The 26,170-nt window shown below is 41.4% G+C and overlaps 1 protein-coding gene across 1 annotated transcript in view; it reads left to right on the top strand.

Annotated features, from left to right (window-relative positions):
* The first annotated feature begins 1,786 nt into the window (after positions 1 to 1,786).
* LOC138590756 (protein NLRC3-like) overlaps positions 1,787 to 26,170 on the top strand; it is a 29,681-nt gene continuing 5,297 nt past the window's right edge. Inside the window, exons 1-8 of the mRNA XM_069661116.1 lie at positions 1,787 to 2,004; positions 2,307 to 2,475; positions 3,388 to 3,623; positions 6,570 to 8,370; positions 13,121 to 13,291; positions 15,142 to 15,315; positions 17,014 to 17,187; positions 25,555 to 25,665. Coding sequence (XP_069517217.1) covers positions 2,345 to 2,475; positions 3,388 to 3,623; positions 6,570 to 8,370; positions 13,121 to 13,291; positions 15,142 to 15,315; positions 17,014 to 17,187; positions 25,555 to 25,665 — 2,798 coding nt within the window. The 5' untranslated portion in view covers positions 1,787 to 2,004; positions 2,307 to 2,344. The remainder of the gene's footprint in view (positions 2,005 to 2,306; positions 2,476 to 3,387; positions 3,624 to 6,569; positions 8,371 to 13,120; positions 13,292 to 15,141; positions 15,316 to 17,013; positions 17,188 to 25,554; positions 25,666 to 26,170) is intronic.

Here is a 26,170-nt window from a genome sequence, read left to right as displayed (position 1 = left end):
TTCACAGCATTTCAAACTGTCATCTCTGAAAAAGCCAGCAAGTCTTGTTCACAGGAGTTCTTGCAGACCTTTCAGAGCAACACTCACTGCTGCTCCGAAAGGTCTGCAAGAACTCCTGTGAACATGTGGATTCAAAAATATTGCCTCTGTTGCAGAATAAAGGTGATTTTAAGTAGTTCCTCAAGTTAAACAACACATTTTTTATGCCTCTATTGAAGGAGAGAGGACAGTGGATAGTGTCGGAAACAGGGGAAGAGAGAGTGAGGATGACACGCGGCAAGGGGCCGAGGGTGGGAGTCGAACCCGGGCCCGTGCATCTAGGACTGTAGCCTCTGTACATGGGACGTGTGATTAAACCGCTGAGCTAAACTGGCGTCCCAACTGTAACAATGCTAGCTTGCTGGAAATGTCATCGGGCCTACTTTCGTTGTTGCTGTTTTGGTAATAAAGAAATAAAAAATGTGTGGGAATAATAAATAAAAGATAAATTAATACAAGAAAAGGAAGGAATGCAACTGTTGATCAGCTGCAGGAGAAGTTAGCCATAGTCGTTGCCTCTTTTATTTTTCCAAGCAGAAACTAACAATCAATTCTTTCTGACTCGCAACCCAGATCATGAGATTGATTGTTATCAAAGTTCTATCTGATTAAATTCACTCCTTTGAAACTTGTGCCTCTTTCTTCATGAGTGAAATTTAAAGTTTCATAAGTAGTTATTTATGCTGCTTATTTATGGTTCCCCGTGTGATGTGGAAATATACCGGAGGTTCACCATTGAATTAAAATAAACAGACAAACCTTGGCTGATTGAGACACTGAGTTAATACTGACACATATGTTTTGTTATATTAATAATAGACTGGACCCTGTCAGTGAGTCCCCTGTCCAAGTGGTGCCGGTGTACTCAGAGCAGGTGGGCCTGTCATCCACAGCATTAGTAGAAGACAGTATCAGGGCTTCACCCCTGTTAGCTCGCATGACGAGCGTGAGATATGCTTATTGAAAGGACTTGGTGTGTTTCTGTTATTCTGGTTCCAGTAGCTTGATCCCACCCGGAGTGTCAAGGAATTTGTCCTCAAAGTTTCAGAGCACTAAGCCGGCCTCAGACCCACTGCGCTAACCTGTTAGCTTAGCTACCTAACCCGTAACCATCTGTGGAGGCAGTAGGAGGTAAAAAAAATCAGCACTTTCATCATTTCAATATAAATAAACAATCTGAACTTACAAACCAGATAATGACATTGATTATTACCAAACTTCAATGTGTTTAATTCCCTCCCTTAGAAGGTGGTGCCTCTTTCTTAATAAGTGCAAATAATATGTTTTATTTTCATGAATAGTTACTTGTGCTACATGAGAAAAGATGAGATTTGATTCTTCTAGAGTCTCTACTGAAGTCTTGCAAATCTCCCAGTATACATGACTCTGGTGTGAGTGGAACGTCAATATTGATGTAAGTTGTCGTTTGCTTTGTAACGCCATCCCAAAGATCTTTAACTCTTTGCACTCCCACAGCAGAACATGCAGAGTTCCTTCAGTAGCACCACATTTAACACATTTACCATCATCTCTTACGCCCATTTTGCACCACTGTGAAGGAATGTAATAATATCTGTTTAGTATTTTAAGTTGCATTTGTTTGTTTTCAGTACAGCGAGTATTTTTCCATTCATCATTCCATGAATTATCAGCTTCAAGTCTTTCATCCAGTTCAGTGCACGGTTCTTAAATTGATCACCTATGCCTTCTTTTAATGTTGTGTGAAAGATTTCAACTCTATTCTGAACACGTCTTTCTGAGGCAGCTTTGAAGTGTGTTCATGAAACATCATCGACTCACCATATTTCCTGTAAATGGAGAGGGGAGGAGCAACCTGATCACGGGATACAGGCTCAACAGGGCTGGAACATGAAAGTGAAAGTGTTCAGTCACTTCACGACGGAGCAGACTCCACCATTTTGAATCGATGGCGCAGCAGGAGACAAAACTGAAGGCTGAGGCAGGGTGAGTGTTAATTAACATTTGTATCATTTGACTGTTAAAGTCTCTGAGTCACTTTTCCACCTGTGGACTGTAGAGGAAAGAGCACTTAGAGTATATTCGAAAGTTTGTTTCATCTGTGGACACAAAGTGTTGATTGGCTGAATAAGTTACATTAAACCGTCAGTAACTCACGAAAACAAGCAGAGATATAAAGAACACTGAGCAGGTGGAGCGCTGACTGGTTTTATTAAACTGTATACTGTTGTGTGTGTGTGTGTGTGTGTGTGTGTGTGTGTGTGTGTGTTCCTGTTCTCTCGTTCTAGCGTGTGACTCTTGCACAGACGTGTGTTTTCTCAATAAGATGAGTGTTTGTGTGGAGGAAGAGGAGGACAGAGCAGAGTCTGCAGTATCCAGCTGTCTGTCTCTGAAGAGTGAACAGTCCAAAGGTCGTCCTCCACTCTTCAGTAATGAACCTGGACCCTCAGACACAAAGTAAGAGACTGTTGTTACTGTAAACTGACCTGACAGACGACGATGCATTGAGGATGAATACTAAATGTTTTGCTAATAGATTTATATTCATGGTGCAGAGTTATTACTGCAGAAACTGTTTCAAACTAAGGTGGATATATTCTGAGTTTGAGAATAATATAATCATAAAATAGTAATTTAGTGATTATTATTGCTGAGTTTTCTGTGTTATGAAGTGTTACTTTCATTGCATGCTGGGATATATGTAAATAAAGTAAGAACAGGAGGAACAATCAGAAACTTGTTGCAGTTACAATGTGGTTAGAAAACGTAAAGAAAAGACTTCATGTGTTTAAATGTGTTTATTCAGGATGAGGAGCACAGCAGGCTCTGAGACTCAGTGAGTGTTGTTGTTCAACTAGAGAGAAAGACACAAACATCTCATATGAAACACTGCAGCACACTGACATCATTGTATTTGTGATAGTACTACAGAAGACATGAAGAGACTGAAAACAAAGGCACCTGTCTGGACTTGAACCTGTGACACCTCTGTGACATGCTGTGTGTCTGAGCCTGCTGCTCTACCTCAGTTTAATTTAGGCCACTTCTGACCTCAGTTCAAACATCACTGACTCAAGCTGAGCCGCCCACAGTGACTGTAAAACAGTGAAGCACATAATCAGCTGTCTTTAATGGAAGGCTTTTACTGTGAAGCAGCTGCAGGAAGTGTTGAGTTTGTATTAATAACAAACTACAGGCAGATCACACAATGTTTAATAAGACTGTCTGATAGGAAAGCAGTTAATTAATGACAAACACTTTTACTGCTCTCCGTGAGCTATCACAGCTTCTAGACTGTGTCGATCACATGGTGATATTTTTCTACCAAATTCAACAAATCATTTTAGTCATGAAGAAATGTGTTCACAGAGAGAAGAAGAGGAGTCATGTTTCTATGGAGGAGCAGTCGTCCTGCTGTGCTGTGTGTCAGGACGTCCTGAAGGATCCAGTCTCTACCAGCTGTGGACACTGGTTCTGCAGACAGTGCCTCACCTCATACTGGGACCAGTCTGGTTCATCAGGAGACTCCTCCTGTCCCCAGTGTGGAAAAAGATCCAGAACAACACCTGGACTGCAGACAGCCAGTGAGACCAGCACTTTCCAAAGTAAGACCGTCCATCAGTCTGCTGATGTCATCGTGTCTGAAAACACGGCTTGTTGTTTTAATACAGAGACATTTGTTGTGGCATTCAGCACCAACATTAAGATCTTTATAAATACCATTACAAATGAACTGATGTGTTCTGCTCCAGCATACATATCTGCTCTGTGTCACTCGTCCCGTGTTCTCCTTTGAGGAAAAATCTCAACCCAAAACAAATTTATATTTAACATGTTGTGATTTTATTGTAGCGCCCCCTGTCTTTGCTTAAAATATCAGCATGCTGCTTGTTCTCCATCAGGAAGAACTTTTAAACTGCTGCTGTTCACCATAGACTGTATATAAGAAGAGGGACATAGCCAACGTGACATCACCTCTTTTGTTTGTGGACAACAGTTTTGAGGCTAAGCTGACGCCCAGCAGGCAGCAAACGGCATCCACCTGTCACTCAAAGAGTTCAGGCCCTTAATAATGCAAAATTATAAGTATAAATATAATTAAAATGGCTGAGTCAAATAAAGATGACCCTCATTCAGATGTCATAACGAAATGAGCTGTAGAGAACAAAACAGTTTTTAGTCCCAGGCTGTAAACATGTTTATTTGTGCTGTAAAGTTGGGGATTTTAACATGGGGTCTGTGGGGATTGACTCACTTTTGGAGCCAGCCTCAAGTGGTCATTATGGGAACTTCAACTGTTTTTGGCACTTCTGTTTTGGTTTAATTTTTCAGCTCCTGAGGTTTCTGTCTGACATAAACATTTCCTGTTGCTGCTGCTTCACATGAAAGTTTTCCATCAGCAAACCAGCGGGGAGGGTTGTCACAGGGACTTTTTAATATCGTAGCTTGCCTACTTGAAACCCTATGTCCAATAAATCAACTGAAAATGAAATAAAATGTGTAAACTTAATAAACTTAGGCTAAATATTATCCAGTATTAGCAGTGAAGCACCGTTTATCCCCCCTGTGTTTATATAAAGAGATTTGACAAGGAGCACTGAAGCTGTTCTGGAGGCTTGTGGTGGCCTGACTCCATACTGAGACACTTCATCTTGCATTAGTAATTTTATATTATTTCATTGTACTCTATTTTATCTTTTCTATTTGCTGATCTCATTGTTATGTTATTGATCCCTTTGATACACAGTAACTGAGCATCTCCTTTATTTCACCGCATGTTTTACTTTGCATCTCTGTGCACATGACAAATGAAGAATCCTTGAAACTAGACTATTACATCATTTTGGGTCTACTGTTGCCCACTTTTCTGACAAGACAGCACTACTACGATTAAAAACAAACCCCAATAACAACAATAAAAGACCAACACCACACAGCTGCTATCTCACCTCTGTAGGTAGCCTCTGAAGTTCACCTGGGCCCAGTGTGCAGCGTTTCTTGGCCAGCTGCTGCTGAGACACATCTTTCAGTGACATCACAGTATTTTCTTTCACCATTATACTGTACCTAGCTGACACTACACTGCCGTGCCTGTCTTAATCTCAGTCTAATACACTGAACGTCAACGAGTCCGACTAATTCTGACCCAATTTATGACTCGTACTCGTGCTCGCTCTCTTTTACCTGCCACCTAGTGGTTGGTGGTTTCAGCAGCTGCTGCTAGATGGATAAATGCTGTCAGGGCGCTGGTGATGTGCGCCCTGTCTACTCCTATCTCTTGTATTGAAGAGGCGCAAACTGCGCATGTGCAACTTATAACGAGGGTCAACGGACAAAGATTCTTGCGCCCCAGGCCGGAAACACGTGACCTATCAGTAACTTTAGACGACGTAAACATTTTGAATCTACATTTTATTGCAGATTATACACTTTATTCACCAAACATGTAATACTTACCTTGCTAATAAAAAAGTTATAAAATCTAGATAAATTACAAATTAATGTAAAGTCTTGTCCAGTGGAGGTCTAGGACGTTGGGAGTGGTGGGACGGCGCCCTAGCGCCCTCTATTGGCCAGCTGCCACTGATCAGCGTGTTTTCTGCTTCTCTCAAGCAACATTTTTATGGTGTACTGTATGCATTAAACAGCAAACAAAGCATATACTGATATGCTGAGCCAGCTTCACAGACCTACATGTCTGCAGAGCACTCCTAAGTCATTATTCAAACAGGGGTCTCTCCCTCTCTCTCGGTGCAGTAGTTAGACCCGCTGTCACGCAGATAACGATCAAATTAGTGATGTCCAATCAAAATGTAGTCGATGGCCCAATTTTGTATAAAGGTAAACATTCTTACTGGTTTAAATCAACATTTTTATAGTTGTCCCCATCTTTGCTGTCCAAGAGTTTTGCACAAAAATATATATTATTTGCATTTAAGTATTTAATTAGTGTTAAAACTGTGTAATCCTCGTCATTTAAAAAGCAACAATATAAGTAACAATAGCCTGACAATAAAGCTTACTTATACTTCACTAAAATCAGCATAAATAAAAACACAAAAGATACATGGTGGTAATACCGCATACCGCTCGGTTGAGCCGTCCTAAATCACCGCAGGGTAAATTCCTTCACCGCGACAGCCCTACCAGCGGGAGGATTTTATTTTGCAGCAGCTATAGGAAATGTAGTGTATTTGTTACAGAGATTGTCAGTGCTTTGTTAGTGGTTCCAATCATTCAAAGAAGGTCTACACAACAAGATGTGAACATCGTCTGCATGATTTTATCAGTGCATCAGTTTTAAATATTGCAGTGATGAAGAAACAGCCACAGTGAGCTGTTTAGATGAAGCGCTGCAGACGAGCTGCTGAGGATCAACCTGTTCTCTCTGCTGTCAATCAAACACGTTCACTGACACACAGTCAGAGGCTGATTTGGACTCAACTTTAACACTTTATATTTTCTTATTTTGATCTTTTTTAGTAACAAGATAATCACCAGATTGTCAAATGTTCTTGTTTCGTCTCATTTTGTTCTCTGTTTTGTGAAAGGTGGTCAGCAGGAGGTTTTCGATCAACATAAGATCAGTCTGAGGAGGAGATGTGAACGTGTGACTGAAGGAACTGATGAACCAGGAAGTGGAACCCTCCTCAAAAGAATCTACACTGAGCTCTACATCACTGAGGGACATAGTGAAGAGGTTCACACCCAACATGAGGTTAGACAGCTTGAGACAGCTTCCAAGAGGAAGACCCTCCATGACACTCCAATCAAGTGCCACGAAATCTTTAAATCCTTACCTGACCAACAGAGAGACATCAGAGTGGTCCTGACGAACGGCGTCGCTGGTGTTGGAAAAACCTTCTCAGTGCAGAAGTTCACTCTGGACTGGGCAGAGGGCTCGGAAAACCAAGATGTCAGTCTGCTGATTCTGCTTTCCTTCAGGGAGCTGAACTTGATCAAAGACGAGCAGTACAGTCTTCTCAAGCTGCTCCATGTTTTCCATCCAGCATTACAGAAGGTCACAGCAGAGACGCTCGCTGTCTGTAAACTGTTGTTCATCTTTGACGGCCTGGATGAAAGCAGGCTTTCACTGGACTTCACCAACAATCAGGTTGTGTCTGACGTCTCACAGGAGTCATCAGTCAACGTCCTGCTGATGAATCTCATCGAGGGGAATCTGCTTCCCAAGGCTCTCGTCTGGATAACTTCCCGACCTGCAGCAGCCAATCAGATCCCTCCTACGTGTGTTGACAAGTTAACTGAAGTCCGAGGCTTCACTGACGCCCAGAAGGAGGAGTACTTCAGGAGGAGATTCAGCGATGAAGAGCTGTCCAGCAGAATCATCTCACACATGAAGACATCCAGGAGCCTCCACATCATGTGTCTAATCCCAGTCTTCTGCTGGATCACTGCGACAGTTCTGGAGCACATGTTGACCACAGGCCAGAGAGGAGAGCTGCCCAAGACCCTGACTGACATGTACTCACACTTCCTGCTGGTTCAGACCAAGAGGAAGAAGCAGAAGTATGATGAGGGACATCAGGTGAGTCCTCAGGAGCTGATGGAGGCTGACAGGGAAGTTCTTCTGAAGCTGGGGAGGCTGGCGTTTGAACATCTGGAGACAGGAAACATCATGTTCTACCAAGAAGACCTGGAGCGCTGTGGTCTGGATGTCACAGAGGCCTCGGTGTACTCAGGAGTTTGTACTGAGATCTTTAAAAGAGAGTGTGTGATCTTCCAGAAAACAGTCTACTGCTTTGTTCATCTGAGCGTTCAAGAGTTTCTGGCTGCAGTCTACATGTTCCACTGTTACACAAACAGCAACACACAAGTACTGAAGGCTTTCCTAGAAGAGAACAAACACATCTGTGATAGACAGTTCTCATCCCTGGATGACATTCTGAGGAGCGCCATGATGAAATCCCTTCAAAGTAAGAGTGGTCACCTGGACCTGTTTGTTCGCTTCCTTCATGGCCTCTCTCTGAAGTCCAACCAGAGACTCTTAGGAGGCCTGCTGGGCCGGACAGACAACAGTCCAGAAATCATCCAGAGAGTCATCAACAACCTGAAGGAGATGAACAGTGATGATATCTCTCCTGACAGAAGCATCAACATCTTCCACTGTCTGACTGAGATGAACGACCACTCAGTACATCAGGAGATCCAAGAGTTCCTGAAGTCAAAGAACAGATCAGATAAAGGACTCTCTGAGATCCACTGCTCTGCTCTGGCCTACATGCTGCAGATGTCAGAGGAGGTTCTGGATGAGTTGGACCTGAAGAAGTACAACACATCACAGCAGGGACGGCTGAGACTGATTCCAGCTGTGAGGAACTGCAGAAAGGCTCGGTAAGTCCAGATGTGATTAACATTTTAAATCAGGGTTAATAAGTCGTTTAGTTCTTCAGATATCAACACTATAGAATTATCATTACTCTTAAAATACTGTTCCACTTGTTTATTCATAAATCTATTGTCTTTTGTATTCTGTCACTGACGTTCTTGAGCTGTTTCAGAAGTTTTCAATGCAAAAATGTTGTTTTTCAGTCAGTTTTGTTTCTAGCTGTTAAGTTCATGAAAGAAAAGCTGTTCTATTTATTTCTAATATGTGTTACATTTGACTTTTTTACTATACAGCATTGGTTCATGAAGGCAACATGCAAACCTGTTTAAACACATGAAGGATTTAAGAGTTTGTTGTTGAGGTTTTATCACAGCAGCATTTAATCACAACATATAACAGTATTTAACAGTTATCAGTAAAGTTATTACTACATGAGTAGATTCTACAAGGTGTGCTATATAATCACTGACTATAACCACTATTCTTAAAAGTTTCAAATAAGTTCTGTTTCATTTTCTAAAGCAGATTTCTGAAGACAGAGAGAATTTCTTTCATGCAGTTATTTCTGTCATGTTTCTGTTACTGGTTTTGGATCCATTTCAAAGTGAGGACTCAACTCAACTCAACTTTATTTATAGAGCACTTTAAAAACAACAGAGTTGGCCAAGTGCTGTACACACACATAAAAACACAAAGCAGTTAAAACAATAGAAGAAAACAATAAAAGCCAGCATCTCAAACTGAGTTAAAAGCCAAAGAGAAAAAATGTGTTTTAAGAGAGGATTTAAAAACAGGAAGTGAGTCGACCTGCCTTATGTGCAAAGGCTTCTCATTCCAGAGTTTTGGGGCAGCAACTGAAAAGGCTCGGTCCCCTCTCGACTTCCTCTTCGTCTTTGGGACGACTAACAATAACTGATCTGCTGACCTGAGGGAGCGTGAGGGAGCGTACGGCTGAAGCAGGTCGGACAGATACCGAGGGCCATGAAAACATTTAAAAACAAAGAGAAGAATTTTAAAATCAATCCGAAAACGATTAGATGCTAAAACCGGGGTGATGTGCTCTCGTCTTTTGGTACCAGTCAAAAGTCGAGCAGCAGCATTTTGAACCAGCTGTAGTCGAGTGAGTGACTTCTGGCTAAGACCAACATAAAGTGCATTGCAGTAATCTAAACGAGCTGTGATAAAAGCATGGATTAAAATCTCGGAAGTGATGCCAGGACAAAAAAGGCTTAACTTAAGCCAGTTGTCTCAGCTGAAAAAAGCTGGACTTGACCACTGAATTGATCTGTGCGTCAAGTTTAAGATCACTGTCCAGTCTTACACCCAGATTTGTTGCTGTTGGTGTCAAATATTGACTTAAAGGGCCTAGATCAGCATGGACTATGGTAGCATCACTAGGCCCAAACAACATGACCTCGGTCTTTTTGTCATTTAAATGCAGAAAATTAATTGACATCCATGTCTTTATTTCTGGAAAGCACTCCAATAGATGATTGGCATTCCCATGCTTTAGTGGCACATAAATTTGGCTATCATCGGCATAAAAATGGAATGCGATGCCGTGTTTACAGAGAATTGATCCTAGAAGAAGTAAGTACAGTGAGAAGAGAAGAGGGCCAAGAATAGAGCCTTGAGGCACTCCACATGTGAGAGGCGCTGCAGAAGACTCAGCGGCTCCAACACAAACGCGAATACTTCTCTCTTTTAAATAGGGCCTGAACCAATCCAAAGCACCACCCTGAATACCCACCCAGTTCTCCAGGCGCGACAGGAGGATCTGATGGTCAATTGTGTCAAAGGCAGCTGTTAGGTCCAACAGAACCAAAGCAACACTGTGACCAGAGTCTGTGGCTAAAAAAATGTCATTAAAAACCCTCAACAGTGCCCACTCAGTATTGTGTCGGGTTTTAAACCCAGACTGGAACACCTCAAAAATGTTGTGCTCATCTAAGAATGACTTCAGCTGGCAATAAACAATTTTCTCCAAAATCTTAGACAGAAAAGGGAGTTTAGAGATTGGCCAAAAATTTGACATTACAGAAGAGTCTAAGCCAGGGTTTTTTTATCAATGGTGTCACCACTGCATGCTAAAAACTCACAGGTAAAGTCCCATTAGTTAGGCTGCTGTTTATAATATTGAGCACATATGGTGCCAAGGTGGGGAAAACCTCTTTAAAAGGACGAGGTGGGATTGGATCGTTAGGAGACCCAGCAGGCTTCATATGACCAACTATATCCATCAAAGAGGGCAGACTGACAAGCTCAAACTGGTCAAAAACGGCAGAGCATGTGACAAATATGGAGGGGTCATAAGAAGGAGGACTAATGAGGGCCCTAATACTCGAAACCTTATCAGTAAAAAAGCTCAAGAAGTTCTCACACACTTCAGTCGAGTTCTCCAGGCAGGCTGATTGTGGGGCGTTGATAACAGAGGTTCCGATTTTAAACAGAACACGAGGATTGTGACAGTTAGAGGCAATAATATCAGAAAAATGATGGGCTTTAGCAGCTCTCGCAGTTCTCTGATAAGTACGCCAGCTGTCCTTCAACATCTGGAAAGACACCTGTAACTTGTCCTTTTTCCATTTTCGCTCCGCTCTCCTGCACTCACGCCTGACAGCGCGTGGCGTCATTTATCCAGGGCTCGGGTCTAGGCTTGGAAGCCTCGTTTTTAAAGGAGCCACAGCATCTAAAATGGTTTGACATGTTGAGTTAAAGTGAGAAGATAATGCCTCAACATCTGAGTAAAAGCCCATGGACTCGGTTGGGCTGAGCGCTGAGTTGAAGGCTGCAGAGAACTGAGCAGCAGTGGAGGAATTAACAGCCCGACAGCGCTGTACAGGAGCACGAGGTTTGACCATGTGACAAGGAAAAGGCATGTCAAATATAACAGGCATATGGTCTGAAAACGCAGCATCACAAACTTCTAAGTTACAAACAGTAAAACCATGTGTTAAAACTAGGTCAAAAGTGTGTCCACGTTCTTGTGTAGGACCAGACACAAGCTGTACAAGATTAAAAGAGTCAATGAGATGTAAAAAGTCTTTGGCCAACGGCTTCACAGGACAACACACGTGGGTATTAAAATCCCCAACGATTAAAACTCGGTCATAATTAGGCATTATTCCTGCCAATAGATCAGCAAAGTCACCAATAAAGTCTTTGTTATACTTGGGTGGTCTGTAAATAACAGCGCACAACACCCGGGGGGCAGAGCCAAGCTCAAATAGGTTCATCTCAAAGCTGGAGTAAGAAGTTGTCAGTGTGACCTGTTTACAAATATAGCTTTCCCTGTAAACAGTCGCTATGCCTCCTCCGCGACCTGATGACCTCGGGGAGTTAAAGTAGCTGGAGCCGGGGCAGTAGCCGTCTGTGGAGCCCGAGCAAGCGGCCGCAGGTTGTGTAGGTTCACCCCGCGCCTGCAGAAGTAGGGAAAGGAGAGACGCCGGGTCGGCCGCCCCTCATCCGAGCCGGCCACAGGAACCAGAGAAGGACCGATTGGATCCACGGAGCGCCACAAAGTGAAGCGATGACAAATCAACCCAGTATATCCAGGAAAACCAGCAGGAGAGCACGCCAAACAGGCTTTCAGTTTCACTAGCCTGCCGCTGCGCTTCCCCCGACGTTTGCGTCCTCTGCGCGCCGGTGGAGCTGGACCACGGTAGAGGTAAGCAGGTATACCAGAGAGAAGCGGGGGACAGACTGTTTTCTGTCCATCTTGTTGAAACTGACCCATATTTTCAAAAGAGGATCGAAGATTTAGGAGTGTTTGGCGATCATATATCAGCAGAGACTTGACATTAAAGGAGAAAAGCGACAAAAACAACAGAAACACAACCAAAGTTTGCAGAGACAGACAGCAGGCCGAATAAAATAGTTGCTTATGAATTCCACATTTGAAAGAGGGAGGTTGTGTTACATGGCTGTGTTTTGAAGTGTTTCCTGATATTCTGTTGCTCACAGAAAGAAGCTGACAGGTGTTTCTCTCTCTTGTTGCTGTAGAGAAGAGTAGTAGCAGGAAATGCACAGCTTCCACCAATATTTAAGGTCTGATGAATATCTCAGAACATTATGGTGAAATTCAGACTTTAAGAGATCGTATACACACCAATGTTATTGATCTTAATACTGATACAGTGACAACATCTTTCTGATGACGTCATGGTAACGATAATGAAACCTTACCGGTTTGTTAACTATGTTTGTTTGCTGAATAAGTTCTTCAGATGCTCACAACAGAATGTAGACGACAAAACTTCATGCACTCAGCTGTCATACACATCAAAATGTTTGATTATAATATTATTTAAATATGTACACGTCTAATACTGTTAAAAGGTTCCTTTTGTTTCGATCCCACTTGACACCAGTCACTGAATTTTCCCACTCATGCACGTGAACCTGAAAGCAGCAGGTAGCCAGCAAAGACAGATCGTCTTTCTCGACTGTAATTGTTAACTAAGTTGTAAAAAAGGTTTCTAATCAAGACGTCCTCATGCTAACTCTTTGGAGACAGACATTTTCTCCTCCTTTATCTGCACATTAAAGCAAATCAAAGATGCAAAGTGTGCAGGTACGAGAGGGAGTGAGGAGAATTATTGTTTCATGTCAAACACAGAAAGATAAGATGAGCTGAACCCTGAGGTGAACAGCAAACTTAGATTGTTATTTAGTCTGATGTGTCAAACTGTCATGAAGTAAACACAAAGGGTCTCTTTCATTGTAACATATCATGTAATTTATGTGTCATAACAGACTTTCTTACTGTGGACTGTCAGAGACTCACTGTGAAGTTGTGGCCTCAGCTCTGAAGTCCAACCCCTCCCATCTGAGAGAGCTGGACCTGAGTGACAACAATCTGCAGGATTCAGGAGTGAAGCTGTCTGCTGGACTGGAGAGTCCAAACTGTAGACTGGAGACTCTGAGGTCAGTTTACTGACTGTAGCATGTAGTTTTTCTTATGTGTTCAATTCAACTCCTTGACTGAGGTTCAAAGTTTTGGGTGGTTAATCTTCAGGATTGACCTGATCACAGATCTGAAGAAGTGATTTTAAAATGTTCTGTCTTTCCAAATGGCTGAACAACAAGTGAAGAAAAGAAAAGAGATATTCACTGTTTGAAAGTTTCCACACGACTCACATTGGTGTCGATCAGACAGTGAAGATGATGTCAGCACTGACGAGGCTGTAATGTGTGTGAGGGATGTGAACGATGTCGTAGATCTGATGATAGCAGATGAAAACCGGCTGCAGAGAGTTTGAGCTTCTGTGTAAACAGACAGAGAGACAGGGTCGATAAAGAAAAGGGAGTCATGAATGCAGAGCTCAGTAAAGGTGAAGGAAGGAACTGTGATGATCTTCATGGTATCAGAAGCTGACGCCCCACACAGCTGCTGTGGTGTGGTGTGCATCAAAGCAGAGCTAAGAGTAATAAACAGCAGCCTAACAGCGGCCAAAACAACACGACAGAGCAGGATTCAAAGTCTGTGTGAAGATTTAAAAAAGGACTCTGATGTAATTACTCCAAAAATATCAGTCATAGTGTTTGTGATTCACAACATGAACAGACTGTAAATATATGCAGATTTTATTGTTCAAAGTTCAGTCAAACTTTAGAAGCTTAATAAAGATTAAATTACACATCAAAGTCATTTGAACATGTCAAAAGGTGCAGCATCCTTCAAAAGAACAAGTGTTACACCTGGTTAAAGCCACATGAAGTGATGATTCTGAATGACAGCGTTAAGTTTGAGTTATCTGAGCTTCTATATTATTTCCTGTTATTCTTTCTAACAGATCAAAGTGTTGCTTTGTTTTCATGTCAGCATTGAGGAACTATTTGAAGAAACAGACCTTTAGATTTCAGCCAAAACAAATCAATAGTCTGCACCAGAAACATGTTTGTCTTAATGGAGAGGTTCATATTTCTTCAGGTCAATCTAAAGACAACACTCACATTCCCATATGCACATATATTTATAGAGTTATTTTCTGTCTGTCATCATTCCCTCTGTCCATACTGTCTGTGAAGAAATCCTCTTCTAACCTGACTCCAATGTTACGAGATGGAGGACAAACATTCACACTCTTTCACTTCACAAAAATGACTTTTACAGTTTAGCTGAAACTAATAAGAGGCTTCAGCAGACTGAGCTACACATATCAAGTGTTTGGTGTTTGACTGTCTCCTTGTTGAGCTGCAGTGGAGGAATAGTGACTCAAAGAGTGAATTTGGTTGTAAATAGTTTGAACCTTTGGTGGACACAGACTTGATTTGGCTGACTCAGACTGCTGAAGCTTCATATTAGTTTCACATGAACTTATGGAGTTTATCCTGCTGTGTAGTTTTGTTAGGAAGGGACCACTTCACACTCACTGGGGACAGTAGGAATCATTGCTGCCACTAATGAGTCTTTAATGTGCAGAAAGCATGTGGCTGTTATTTTAAGACTTCAACAAATGTGGACATCTCCTTTTATTCCATAGACCTACTAAGCCCCCAAATACAGTAAGAAGAAGGTCATTTCATAAATGAATGAATGAACAGTGTTTAGTCCAACATGTCTGATGTGTTCATGATTCTCTAATTACAGACGTGACTGAGATCAGCAGCATGTTATTAACCTGTGCTGACATGAAAAGGTGTATGAATGTTCTGTTGACATTTGGATGATGACTGCAGAAGGCTGACGTCATGATGATCCACAGAACACAATGGAAAAGTCACTCCACTCATTTGAAGGAAAATCTGTAATTTTGTCTTCATTATTTATTCAGATTGAGTCGCTGCAGGTTGTCAGAGACGAGCTGTGCTTCTCTGGCCTCAGCTCTGAAGTCCAACCCCTCCCATCTGAGAGAGCTGCAGCTGAGCCTCAACGAGCTGCAGGATTCAGGAGTGAAGCTGCTGTGTGGTTTTCTGGAGAGTCCACACTGTAGACTGGAGACTCTGAGGTCAGAAACCATGTTTTACTTCTGTGCTGAGATTAATATGATGTGAAAGTTGTGTTGAAACTAAACTGCAGACATGAGGCTGATATTATACTGATCCACACTGAGTATCTTAATGCTGAAGTCTATTTTCTTCTTCACTGCTTTAGTCCATTGACTGTAGCAGAGCAATGTTGAGTTCCACATTTAAAACCTTCATAGAACAAGAAAAATCCTACACTGTATAATTCACTGTGAACCTCTGAAACACCTGATTTCATCTTTTATTCCACATCATGTTTTTAAATAAATCAGTCATAGAAACATTTATTAATTATTTCAGTTTGTACGAGCAGAAAATAACAAATATATTCAGTATTTTCTTTTTCCAACATTTAGATTAAAATATTTGTTTCTTGTAGCGACTGAAAAGTTTAAAGTGAAGATGCTTTGAGTTTATGGCTCCACTATTTCTAAAAGAAATACTGTTCATGTCTTTGTTCACATTCACCAAAATTCATTGTGACATATTTGGCATCTTGGAAACTTTAGTATTTTGAGTCGACTCTTCAGTTATTTTCTGCTGGTTTTTATTGTATTTCTTGTTTGTTGTGTTTGGCTGCACAACATGAGTTTGTATAGATGGAGCCACTGGAGCTTCTTGTGTTACGCTCCTGAAAAATGAGGAGAAATAATCACACAGTGATCGGGTGATGTTTCTCAGAGACGTCTGAAGTTCAATGAGGAAAGTGCTGTGATTTCTCCTGGTGAGGGATTAAAAGACCACTTTCAGCGTTACAGAAGACCTCTGTTGCAGTTTAAACTCAACAACAAAGAATGAATCAAATGTTTCTAAATATCACATAATTAGCATTACAACCATTTTAATAGTGTAACAATTTTCAAAGGAACAATATGCAACATTGACAGCTAGCGTCTTAAAAGGGTACTGCAGTCCAAATTCCAAATATTGGAGAGCGTTTCCTCCCCCCGTCCCCTCCTCCCCAGATTTGAAGCTCAAGCGGGTTGCCAGGTTGAGGACACTGAACCTATTCGAACACAAGACGTGCTCTTTGACAATGACAAGTAATGAGTCCTGTGCCCCAATTTGTTTCATATCTGGCAACCTGGGGTCACGAAATGGGCAGTGGGCGGGATCACGCAGACCAAAACACACACAGACGTTTCACACCGGAATGAAATTTTAAAAGACAACATAATGGCTGCAGCATTGTTGTTGGAGAAGCCAGTATTTCAACTAAATATGTTTCCTTAATCTCTGATGACATATCACGGTAATTTTATGATAAATACAGTAAATATATTTCTTTATTTGAATCAGTCGTCATAAATGTTTGATCTTTTTAACCTAATCACAGATTTTAACATCATCACAGACCAAGAAGCACTAAACTGTAACTTGTATCAGACTATGAGTGTGTTATATTTGAACTTGTCACACTTGCAGAGTTTAAGAGGTGAAGTCGCTGCGTCTTTATTGAAGTAGCAGCATGTTGTCATTAATATTAATGAGAGCTCTTTTTCACTTTGTGTATTTCACACATTTTAACCTGCATCCTGTTGTGTTCAGGTGTTTGGAGTTTCTACTTTCTGAACTTTGACCTTCTTAACCTTCTTCAGCTCTGAACACATTATTAAACATTAAAGGATTTCATGCAGGAACATTGTATTCTAACGTCACATCATTTATTCTTTATTCAGATTGTGGGACTGCTGGTTGTCAGAGATGAGCTGTGCTTCTCTGGCCTCAGCTCTGAAGTCCAACCCCTCCCATCTGAGAGAGCTGGAGCTGAGACACAACGAGCTGCAGGATTCAGGAGTGAAGCTGCTGTGTGGTTTTCTGGAGAGTCCACACTGTAGACTGGAGAGTCTGAGGTCAGAAACCATGTTTTACTTCTGTGCTGAGATTAATATGATGTGAAAGTTGTGTTGACACTAAACTGCAGACATGAGGCTGATATTATACTGATCCACACTGAGTATCTTAATGCTGAAGTCTATTTTCTTCTTCACTGCTTTAGTCCATTGACTGTAGCAGAGCAATGTTGAGTTCCACATTTAAAACCTTCATAGAACAAGAAAAATCCTACTCTGTATAATTCACTGTGAACCTGTGAAACACCTGATTTCATCTTTTATTCCACATCATGTTTTTAAATAAATCAGTCATAGAAACATTTATTAATTATTTCAGTTTGTACGAGCAGAAAATAACAAATATATTCAGTATTTTCTTTTTCCAACATTTCGATTAAAATATTTGTTTCTTGTAACGACTGAAAAGTTTAAAGTGAAGATGCTTTGAGTTTATGGCTCCACTATTTCTAAAAGAAATACTGTCCATGTCTTTGTTCACATTCACCAAAATTCATTCCGACATATTTGGCATCTTGGAAACTTTAGTATTTTGAGTCGACTCTTCAGTTATTTTCTGCTGGTTTTTCTTGTATTTCTTGTTTGTTGTGTTTGGCTGCACAACATGAGTTTGTATAGATGGAGCCACTGGTGCTTCTTGTGTTACGCTCCTGAAAAATGAGGAGAAATAATCACACAGTGATCGGGTGATGTTTCTCAGACACGTCTGTAGTTAAAGATCAGCTTCAGTCATGTTTCAACACATTCTCTGCTTGAAATAATAAATTGTGTCTGATATGTTTTTGTTCTGCAAAATATGTTTAATTACCTTTTATAAACATCCTCCCAAAGTATCTCTTCCTCCTCCCTCATTACAAATTCCTGAATCTGCATAGTCCCCGCCCACTCTGCAAATTTCCAACCGCCCCCCCCGTCGCAAAAACAAATCACATCTCTGCCATCGTTTAGTCGCAACTTATTGAAACTTAGCTAGCTTGAAATGTAGTAATTAGTAGTAGTCACGTTAACGTTAGTAGTCAGTAGTGAGTTTAAAAAATTACGATGACGGTTACAGCTGGCTCGCGCATCACGGAAGTGGTTGCCATAGGTTACACATATTGATATGCATAGCATCACCCCGTCCATTAACAGGATTGGCTCCTTAGGTTTGTGACGTCTCAAACCTGCCAATCTGAAAACGTGTTGTTCAGCCTGTCCTTGGTTCACTGCAGTTTAAAAGCAGACAGGCCCCGCCATGGTGATGACTGCTGATGTTGTCCCTGATATGTCTTGTAGCTCATGAGAAACACCACATGGAGGTGTTTACAAGGTTAAACACTTTAAATGAGGAAAGTGCTGTGGGTCGGCTGTGGCTCAGTGGCAGAGTCGGTCGTCTTTCAGCTGGAAGATTGGCGGTTCGATCCCCAGCTCCCTCAGTCTACGTGTCGAAGAGTCCTTGGACAAGACACTGAACCCCAAATTGCTCCCAGTGTGTCAACGGTGTGTGAATGTGATATCTGACTGACAGTTGGGCACTTTACGTAGCAGCCTCTGCCATCAGTGTGTGAATGGGTGAATGTGACATGTAATGTAAAAGCAGCTTTGAGTGGTCGCAAGACGAGAAAAGTGCTTTATAACAACAGTTAATTTACCATTTACCATTTACCCTGGTGAGGAATTAAAAGACCACTTTCAGCGTTACATCACATGTTTCTAAATATCACATAACTAGCATTTCATCCATTTTTTTTTTTAAATTTTTTTTTTTATTGATTTTCCTTTTTTTTACACAAGACAGGACCAAACAAAAAACAAAACAAAAACAAGCTGGGGATAACAACATAAAAAAAAACCAAAAATACATTATACAGCACAGGGTGAAACACAACGGGAGCCAAATAAAGAGAAATAATATAGTTTTTTTTTTTATACAAATGCTCTGGTCATTATAGCAGAAATATTTACATTAATGTAATCAAGAAATGGTTTCCATATTCTTTCAAAGGCATTTGTTTTGTAGTGCAGGAGACAGGTCAGAAAGTCCAGAGGTATATATTCCATTATTGTCCTGTGCCATCCCACAACTGAGGGGGCTTTATCCGAGATCCAGTGCTGAAGAATATTTTTCCTGGCACAAAATGTCATAACATTATACAGTTTTTTCTGATATATATCAGTTACACGGCCACTGGGAAGACCCAGAAGGAGGGAAACCGGGTCAAGTTCAAGCTCCTCCTTCAGAACCTTTTGTATTTCAAATAAGACATCACTCCAATACTTCTGTATCTCAACACAGGACCAGAAACGGTGAGTAAGATAACCAATTCCCGTCCTACAGTTAAGACAAAGTGGGGAGACATCCTTTCTGTATTTAGAGAGACGGTTGGGGGCAACATGTGCTCTATGCAGTATCTTAAGTTGCATCGCTGTTGTCCGATGACAAACTGTGATCTTCCTTGCATTATCCCAGATGTCATCCCACATCTCCTCAGTTATAACAACACCCAGCTCCCTCTCCCAGATCACTCCCAGCGCCTGAGCACCAAGACTTGAGCGATCCCTCAGACCGGCATAAAAGGTTCTAATGGAAGCATCCCCCTGAGAAAGAAGCACTTGTTTTTCTATCTGTGTGACATTAACATCAGCAAGCAGCGATGTGTCTTTTATTATAAAATCTCTGACCTGAAAATAACAAAAAAGATCATTTCTTGATATGCCATATTTTTCCATAACTTGATTGAAAGTCATGAGGGTAGGGCCATCAAAAAGGTAACCCAAGGAAGAAATTCCCTTAGCTGTCCAGCATTTGAAAGCTGTGTCCAAGGTCCCTGGGAGAAAGTCAGGGTTATCAGTAATTGGGGTGAAAACCGATGTTAGTCCTGATCTGCCTTCCATATGCTGTGTGGTCCTCCATGCTCTAATAGTATTAATTGTAACAGGATTGCTGCAAAGCTTTTTAATACATTTCAGTTTATCAATAAAAAGTCGATTTTTTAGGGGACACTGGGATAGGGACTTCTCGATATCAAGCCAGATTGAGGAAGCATCCAATCCAATCAGCTATATATCTTAGATGGGCACTCAATTGATATCTTTTAATATCTGGGAGATCCAGCCCACCCATAGCACTTGGTAACTGCAACACCGACATCCTGATCCGTGGTCTTTGCTTACACCAGATAAAAGAACTAAACCAACCACTCAGTTTTTTCACTATTTTATGATTGAATAAGATGGGAATCATTTTTATTGGATAGAGCAAAAGTGGAAGGATATTCATTTTCAGAAGTGAGATTCGGCCCAGCCATGATATGGGAAGATTGTTCAATCTCTCCATATCTTGTTTGATTTTATCTAATAGTGGGTTAAAGTTGGCTTGAAACATCCGATTAAATTTAGGTGTAATATATATACCCAAATATATGAAACCTGCAGGGGACCACTTGAATGGGAAAGGATTAGGGTTATCTGGCGGTGGTTGCAAATTACCCAGAGGCATCGCCTCTGATTTGGAGAAATTAACTTTGTATCCAGAAAAGGCAGCAAACCGGGCAATAATCTGAACAAGACGAGGGACTGATACGGAGGGGTTTAACATGAACAACAACACATCATCTGCATATAATGTAATTTTATGTGATTTTTCACCCACATCCAATCCAGCTATTAAAGGGTCTCGTCTGATAGCTTCCGCTAGAGGTTCAATTGCCACTGCAAACAAAGATGGTGATAAAGGACAGCCCTGTCTGCTACCCCTCTGGACCATAAAATTTGTGGACCTAAGTCCATTGGTTATGACTGCAGCCATTGGCTGGGTATACAGGACCTTCACCCATTTAACAAAGCTATCACCTAAGCCGAACCGTTCAAGTGTAAAAAATAAATAAGACAATTCAACGCGGTCAAAAGCTTTTTTCGCATCTAGGGAAATCACAAGCCCATCCACTGACTGCTGTTCAGATAGTTGAATAATATTTAGCAATCTTCTAATGTTGTTATAGGAATTACGGCCCTTAATAAAGCCAGTTTGATCCTCCTTCACTATACTTGGTAGAAGGCCTTCTAAGCGTCTTGCTAAGACTTTGGAAAGAATTTTTAAATCTTCATTCAGCAGCGAGATCGGCCTATACGAGGCGCAATCCTCAGGGCATTTCCCTTTTTTAAGAATCAGAGAAATATTGGCTTCTCTTAATGATGGTGGGAGGGTGCCACATTCAAAGGAGTGGTTGAACATATTCATCATAGGCTCTAATAAAAGACTTTAAATTCTTTATAGAACTTGCTACCGAGACCATCACTGCCTGGTGCTTTGCCTGTTGGAAGGAGTTGAATGGCCTCACGCAGTTCAGCCGCTGAGATCAGGGCATTTTTAATTTTAGATTTCTGATCTTGTGATATAGTTGGGAGATCAAGTTCGGAGAAGAAAGCTTCCATTAATGTGTTGGCATTGCTAGCTTGTTCCGACTGATATCATTTCGTATAAAAATTTCTAAAAGTGTCATTAATTAGTTTAGAATCAGAAGAGCAAGTCCCTGACCCGTCTTAAATTGACTCAATGATTTGAGAGGCCCTTCGTCTTTTGTTAAATTGGATAAATATCTTCCTGGTTTGTCACCATGTTCAAAGAACCTTTGTTTTGCATATCCTAATTTTTCCCCCGCCTTCTTTGTTAACAAGGAGTCTAGTGTAGAGCGAATAGCAGTTATTTCCTTCAGTTTAGCTGCTGTAGGTTTCTTGACATATTCCCTCTCTGATATACTTAACCTTTTTTCTTATAAAGCTTGTTGTTCCATATTTTTACGTCTTTTGGTAGCAGTATAGGATATGATTAACCCCCTGGCATAGGCCTTGGAGGTCTCCCAAAGCAGAGATGAGTTGTAAGCAGAGGGGGAGTTAATGGAGAGGAAATGCCTAAATTCTGTAGTGAAATATGATATGAATTTGTGATCTTTTAGAATTGAGGTGTCCATCCCCAGCTTGTGGGTTTTTTGGAAAGTTTTCTAAATGTAATGTTCATATATACTACCGCATGGTCTGATATTATAATGTTTCCAATTGAACAGGAGACAACAGATTCTACAAACTGTTTGGGGGCAAGAAAGTAATCAATTCTTGTGTAACAATTGTGAGGGTTAGAAAAAAAGGTGAATTCTTTATCTGCAGGGTGAAGTGTCCTCCAAACGTCCACATATCCAAAGTCCTCACAGAGACCAATGATTTGTTTCGACTGTTTTGATAGGGGTAAGGCACCTAAAGGAAACCTGTCCATCAAAGGATTCAGAAGACAATTAAAGTCACCTCCTACAAAAGTTCTATCCACCGCAAGATCAGATAACTTGGCAAATGTCTCCATCAAAAAATTAAGGGGATGGCATGGAGGACAGTAAACATTTAAGAGAGCAAAATCCTCCCCATGTAAGGAGGCTGAAATAAGTACATACCGTCCATATTTATCTTTGATACATCTCACCCCTCTGCTTTTGGTGGTGAAAGATGAGAAATAGACTTGATCAAAGCCGCACTACTGCAACTTTGAATGCTCCTCATCATTCAGGTGTGTTTCTTGCAACATAGCGATGTCAATCTTTTCCTTTTTTAAAGATAGCAATATTTTTTTCCTTTTGATGGGCGAGTGGCTTCCCCTAATATTCCAAGTGCACAGTCTCAATGTGTCACAGGTCATAACATTTTTTACTGAAAAGATTTAGGCTTCCAAATGTATTAACATCCCTACGCCCATCCTGCACCTGATTGTATCCCAGCTCAGAAACAAATAACAGAAAACACACATTAGAAATAACAGATGTGCCAACAGCACTGTTGGAGGAACCTTCCCCACGCGATAACCAGGGGATTACCTTAACCTTCTTCATAACTTCTCTTACAGCTCCAAGCTCAAATAACACCACCAGAATGATAATGATATCCACCCTTAAACAATGCCCCCACAAAAAAACAAATTAAAATACTCTCTGTATTATTGGTTTACACATCATGTTATCAGCCACCCATAAATAAAGGATAGTAGGGCAAAGGTTGACATTTGAAATGGTTCAGTTTGACTTTATGAGTCAGCATCATTATTCAAATAGATATATTATCCGCCCATAAACAAACTTAGTTCAAAACAACGTCTTCATCCAGATAGATAACCTGCCCATAAACATAAACAGATCGGCTGGTGACTCGCGTGTAGTTCACCTGAGAGTGTCAACAAAAGCCATGGCTTTAGCTGGGGAGTCAAAGCTCCTGGCTTCCCCACCGTGGATTATTTTCAGCGTAGCCGGGTAGAGCATCATGTATTTAGCTTCAATGTCCCGCAGCCGCTTCTTCACATCATCAAACCCTTTTTGTTTGCGCAGAACCGCGGCTGACAGATCCTGGAAAAACATGATGCTCGACTCTTGGTACCTCACGGTCCCGCTGCGTCTTGCGGCGTCCAACACCCTCTGTTTGTCAGCGAAGTTGTGAAACCTGATTAGGACAGGTCGCGGTTGCTGGTTCGGCCCCGGCTTCGGAGCTGGTGTGCGGTGAGCTCTTTCAATTTTCACCCGGCCGGCTTTCGTCTCCAGCCCGAGCAGGCTGGGTATCCAGCTCTCGAAAAACGTTGCTGGGTTACTACCCTCCGCGTCTTCTGGTAAGCCAATAACCCGTACGTTTTTTCTCCTGCTTTGTTCTCAAGATCGTCGACATGCTCGGCCATGCTTTGTAATTGGTTTTCCAGCACCTGAATCCGCTGTTCTGCCGCCTCTGAGGTGTGTTCAGCCGCAGAGATCCTGTTCTCTGCCTCAGTGGTTCTTTCCTCAATTTTTTTCAGCTGCCGAGTATGGGCCTGTAGAGTTTGGGATAGTGGCCCCAGCTTTTCATCAATCACCCTGGTTATGTTTGCCGTTATTTCCTGAATAGTTTGACAAAAAGCCGGGTCAAGGACATCCTCGGTGTTAGCTATTAGCGGTTGTTGCTCTTCTTCCACCGGGGAAAGGTCAGGCAAGCTAGCAGTAGCTTCTGGTCTGTTCGTCTTGGCAGATTTTCTACTTTCTTTTGGTGGCATTTTGTCCTGGCGTCTCAGAAAATACTCATCGATGCTCATATTAAAATACCCGAAAAGAAAGTTGTCGTGAATATTGAATTGGGCTGAGTTATGTTGTAAATATCAGTGCAGTGGTGCGGAGCTCAGAACAGTCACGCGTAGCCACTCTCTACGCCACCATCTTGAGTCCCCCCATTTCATCCATTTTAATAGTGTAACAATTTTTAAAGGAACAATATGCAACATTGACAGCTAGCGTCTTAAAAGGGTACTGCAGTCCAAATTCCAAATATTGGAGAGCGTTTCCTCCCCCCGTCCCCTCCTCCCCAGATTTGAAGCTCAAGCGGGTTGCCAGGTTGAGGACGCTGAACCTATTCGAGCACAAGATATGCTCTTTGACAATGACAATTACAATTGAGTAATGAGTCCTGTGCCCCAATTTGTTTCATATCTGGCAACCTGGGGTCACGAAATGGGCAGTGGGCGGGATCACGCAGACCAAAACACACACAGACGTTTCACACCGGATTGAAATTTTAAAAGACAACATAATGGCTGCAGCATTGTTGTTGGAGAAGCCAGTATTTCAACTTAATATGTTTCCTTAATCTCTGATGACATATCACGGTAATTTTATGATAAATACAGTAAATATATTTCTTTATTTGAATCAGTCGTCATAAATGTTTGATCTTTTTAACCTAATCACAGATTTTAACATCATCACAGACCAAGAAGCACTAAACTGTAACTTGTATCAGACTATGAGTGTGTTATATTTGAACTTGTCACACTTGCAGAGTTTAAGAGGTGAAGTCGCTGCGTCTTTATTGAAGTAGCAGCATGTTGTCATTAATATTAATGAGAGCTCTTTTTCACTATGTGTATTTCACACATTTTAACCTGCATCCTGTTGTGTTCAGGTGTTTGGAGTTTCCACTTTCTGAACTTTGACCTTCTTAACCTTCTTCAGCTCTGAACACATTATTAAACATTAAAGGATTTCATGCAGGAACATTGTATTCTAGGGGCGGCTGTGGCTCAGTGGTAGAGTCGGTCGGTCGTCTTTCCATCGGAAGGTCGGAGGTTCAATCCCCAGCTCCCTCAGGCTACATGTCCAAGTGTCCTTGGGCAAGACACTGAACCCCAGATTGCTCCCGGTGGCATAGCCAATGTGATAACTGGCTGACAGTTGGGCACTTTACGTAACAGCTTCTGTCATCAGTTTGTGAATGTGTGTGTGAATGGGTGAATGTGACATGTAGTGTAAAAGCAGCTTTGAGTGGTCGCAAAGACTAGAAAAGCGCTATATAAGTACAGTCCATGTTCTAACATCACATCATTTATTCTTTATTCAGATTGATTGACTGCAGTTTGTCAGAGATGAGCTGTGCTTCTCTGGCCTCAGCTCTGAAGTCCAACCCCTCCCATCTGAGAGAGCTGCAGCTGAGTGACAACGTGCTGCAGGATTCAGGAGTGAAGCTGCTGTGTGGTTTTCTGGAGAGTCCACACTGTAGACTGGAGACTCTGAGGTCAGAAACCATGTTTTACTTCTGTGCTGAGATTAATATGATGTGAAAGTTGTGTTGACACTAAACTGCAGACATGAGGCTGATATTATACTGATCCACACTGAGTATCTTAATGCTGAAGTCTATTTTCTTCTTCACTGCTTTAGTCCATTGACTGTAGCAGAGCAATGTTGAGTTCCACATTTAAAACCTTCATAGAACAAGAAAAATCCTACACTGTATAATTCACTGTGAACCTGTGAAACACCTGATTTCATCTTTTATTCCACATCATGTTTTTAAATAAATCAGTAATAGAAACATTTATTAATTATTTCAGTTTGTACGAGCAGAAAATAACAAATATATTCAGTATTTTCTTTTTCCAACATTTCGATTAAAATATTTGTTTCTTGTAACGACTGAAAAGTTTAAAGTGAAGATGCTTTGAGTTTATGGCTCC

The sequence above is a fragment of the Semicossyphus pulcher genome, unplaced genomic scaffold, assembly GCF_022749685.1.
Source record: "Semicossyphus pulcher isolate SPU_LCO1_2020_fin unplaced genomic scaffold, fSemPul1.0.p SCAF_14, whole genome shotgun sequence".
Classification (NCBI taxonomy): Eukaryota; Metazoa; Chordata; class Actinopteri; order Labriformes; family Labridae; genus Semicossyphus; species Semicossyphus pulcher.
Note: the sequence above shows the minus strand (reverse complement) of the source record. Positions and strands in the feature narration are given on the sequence as shown.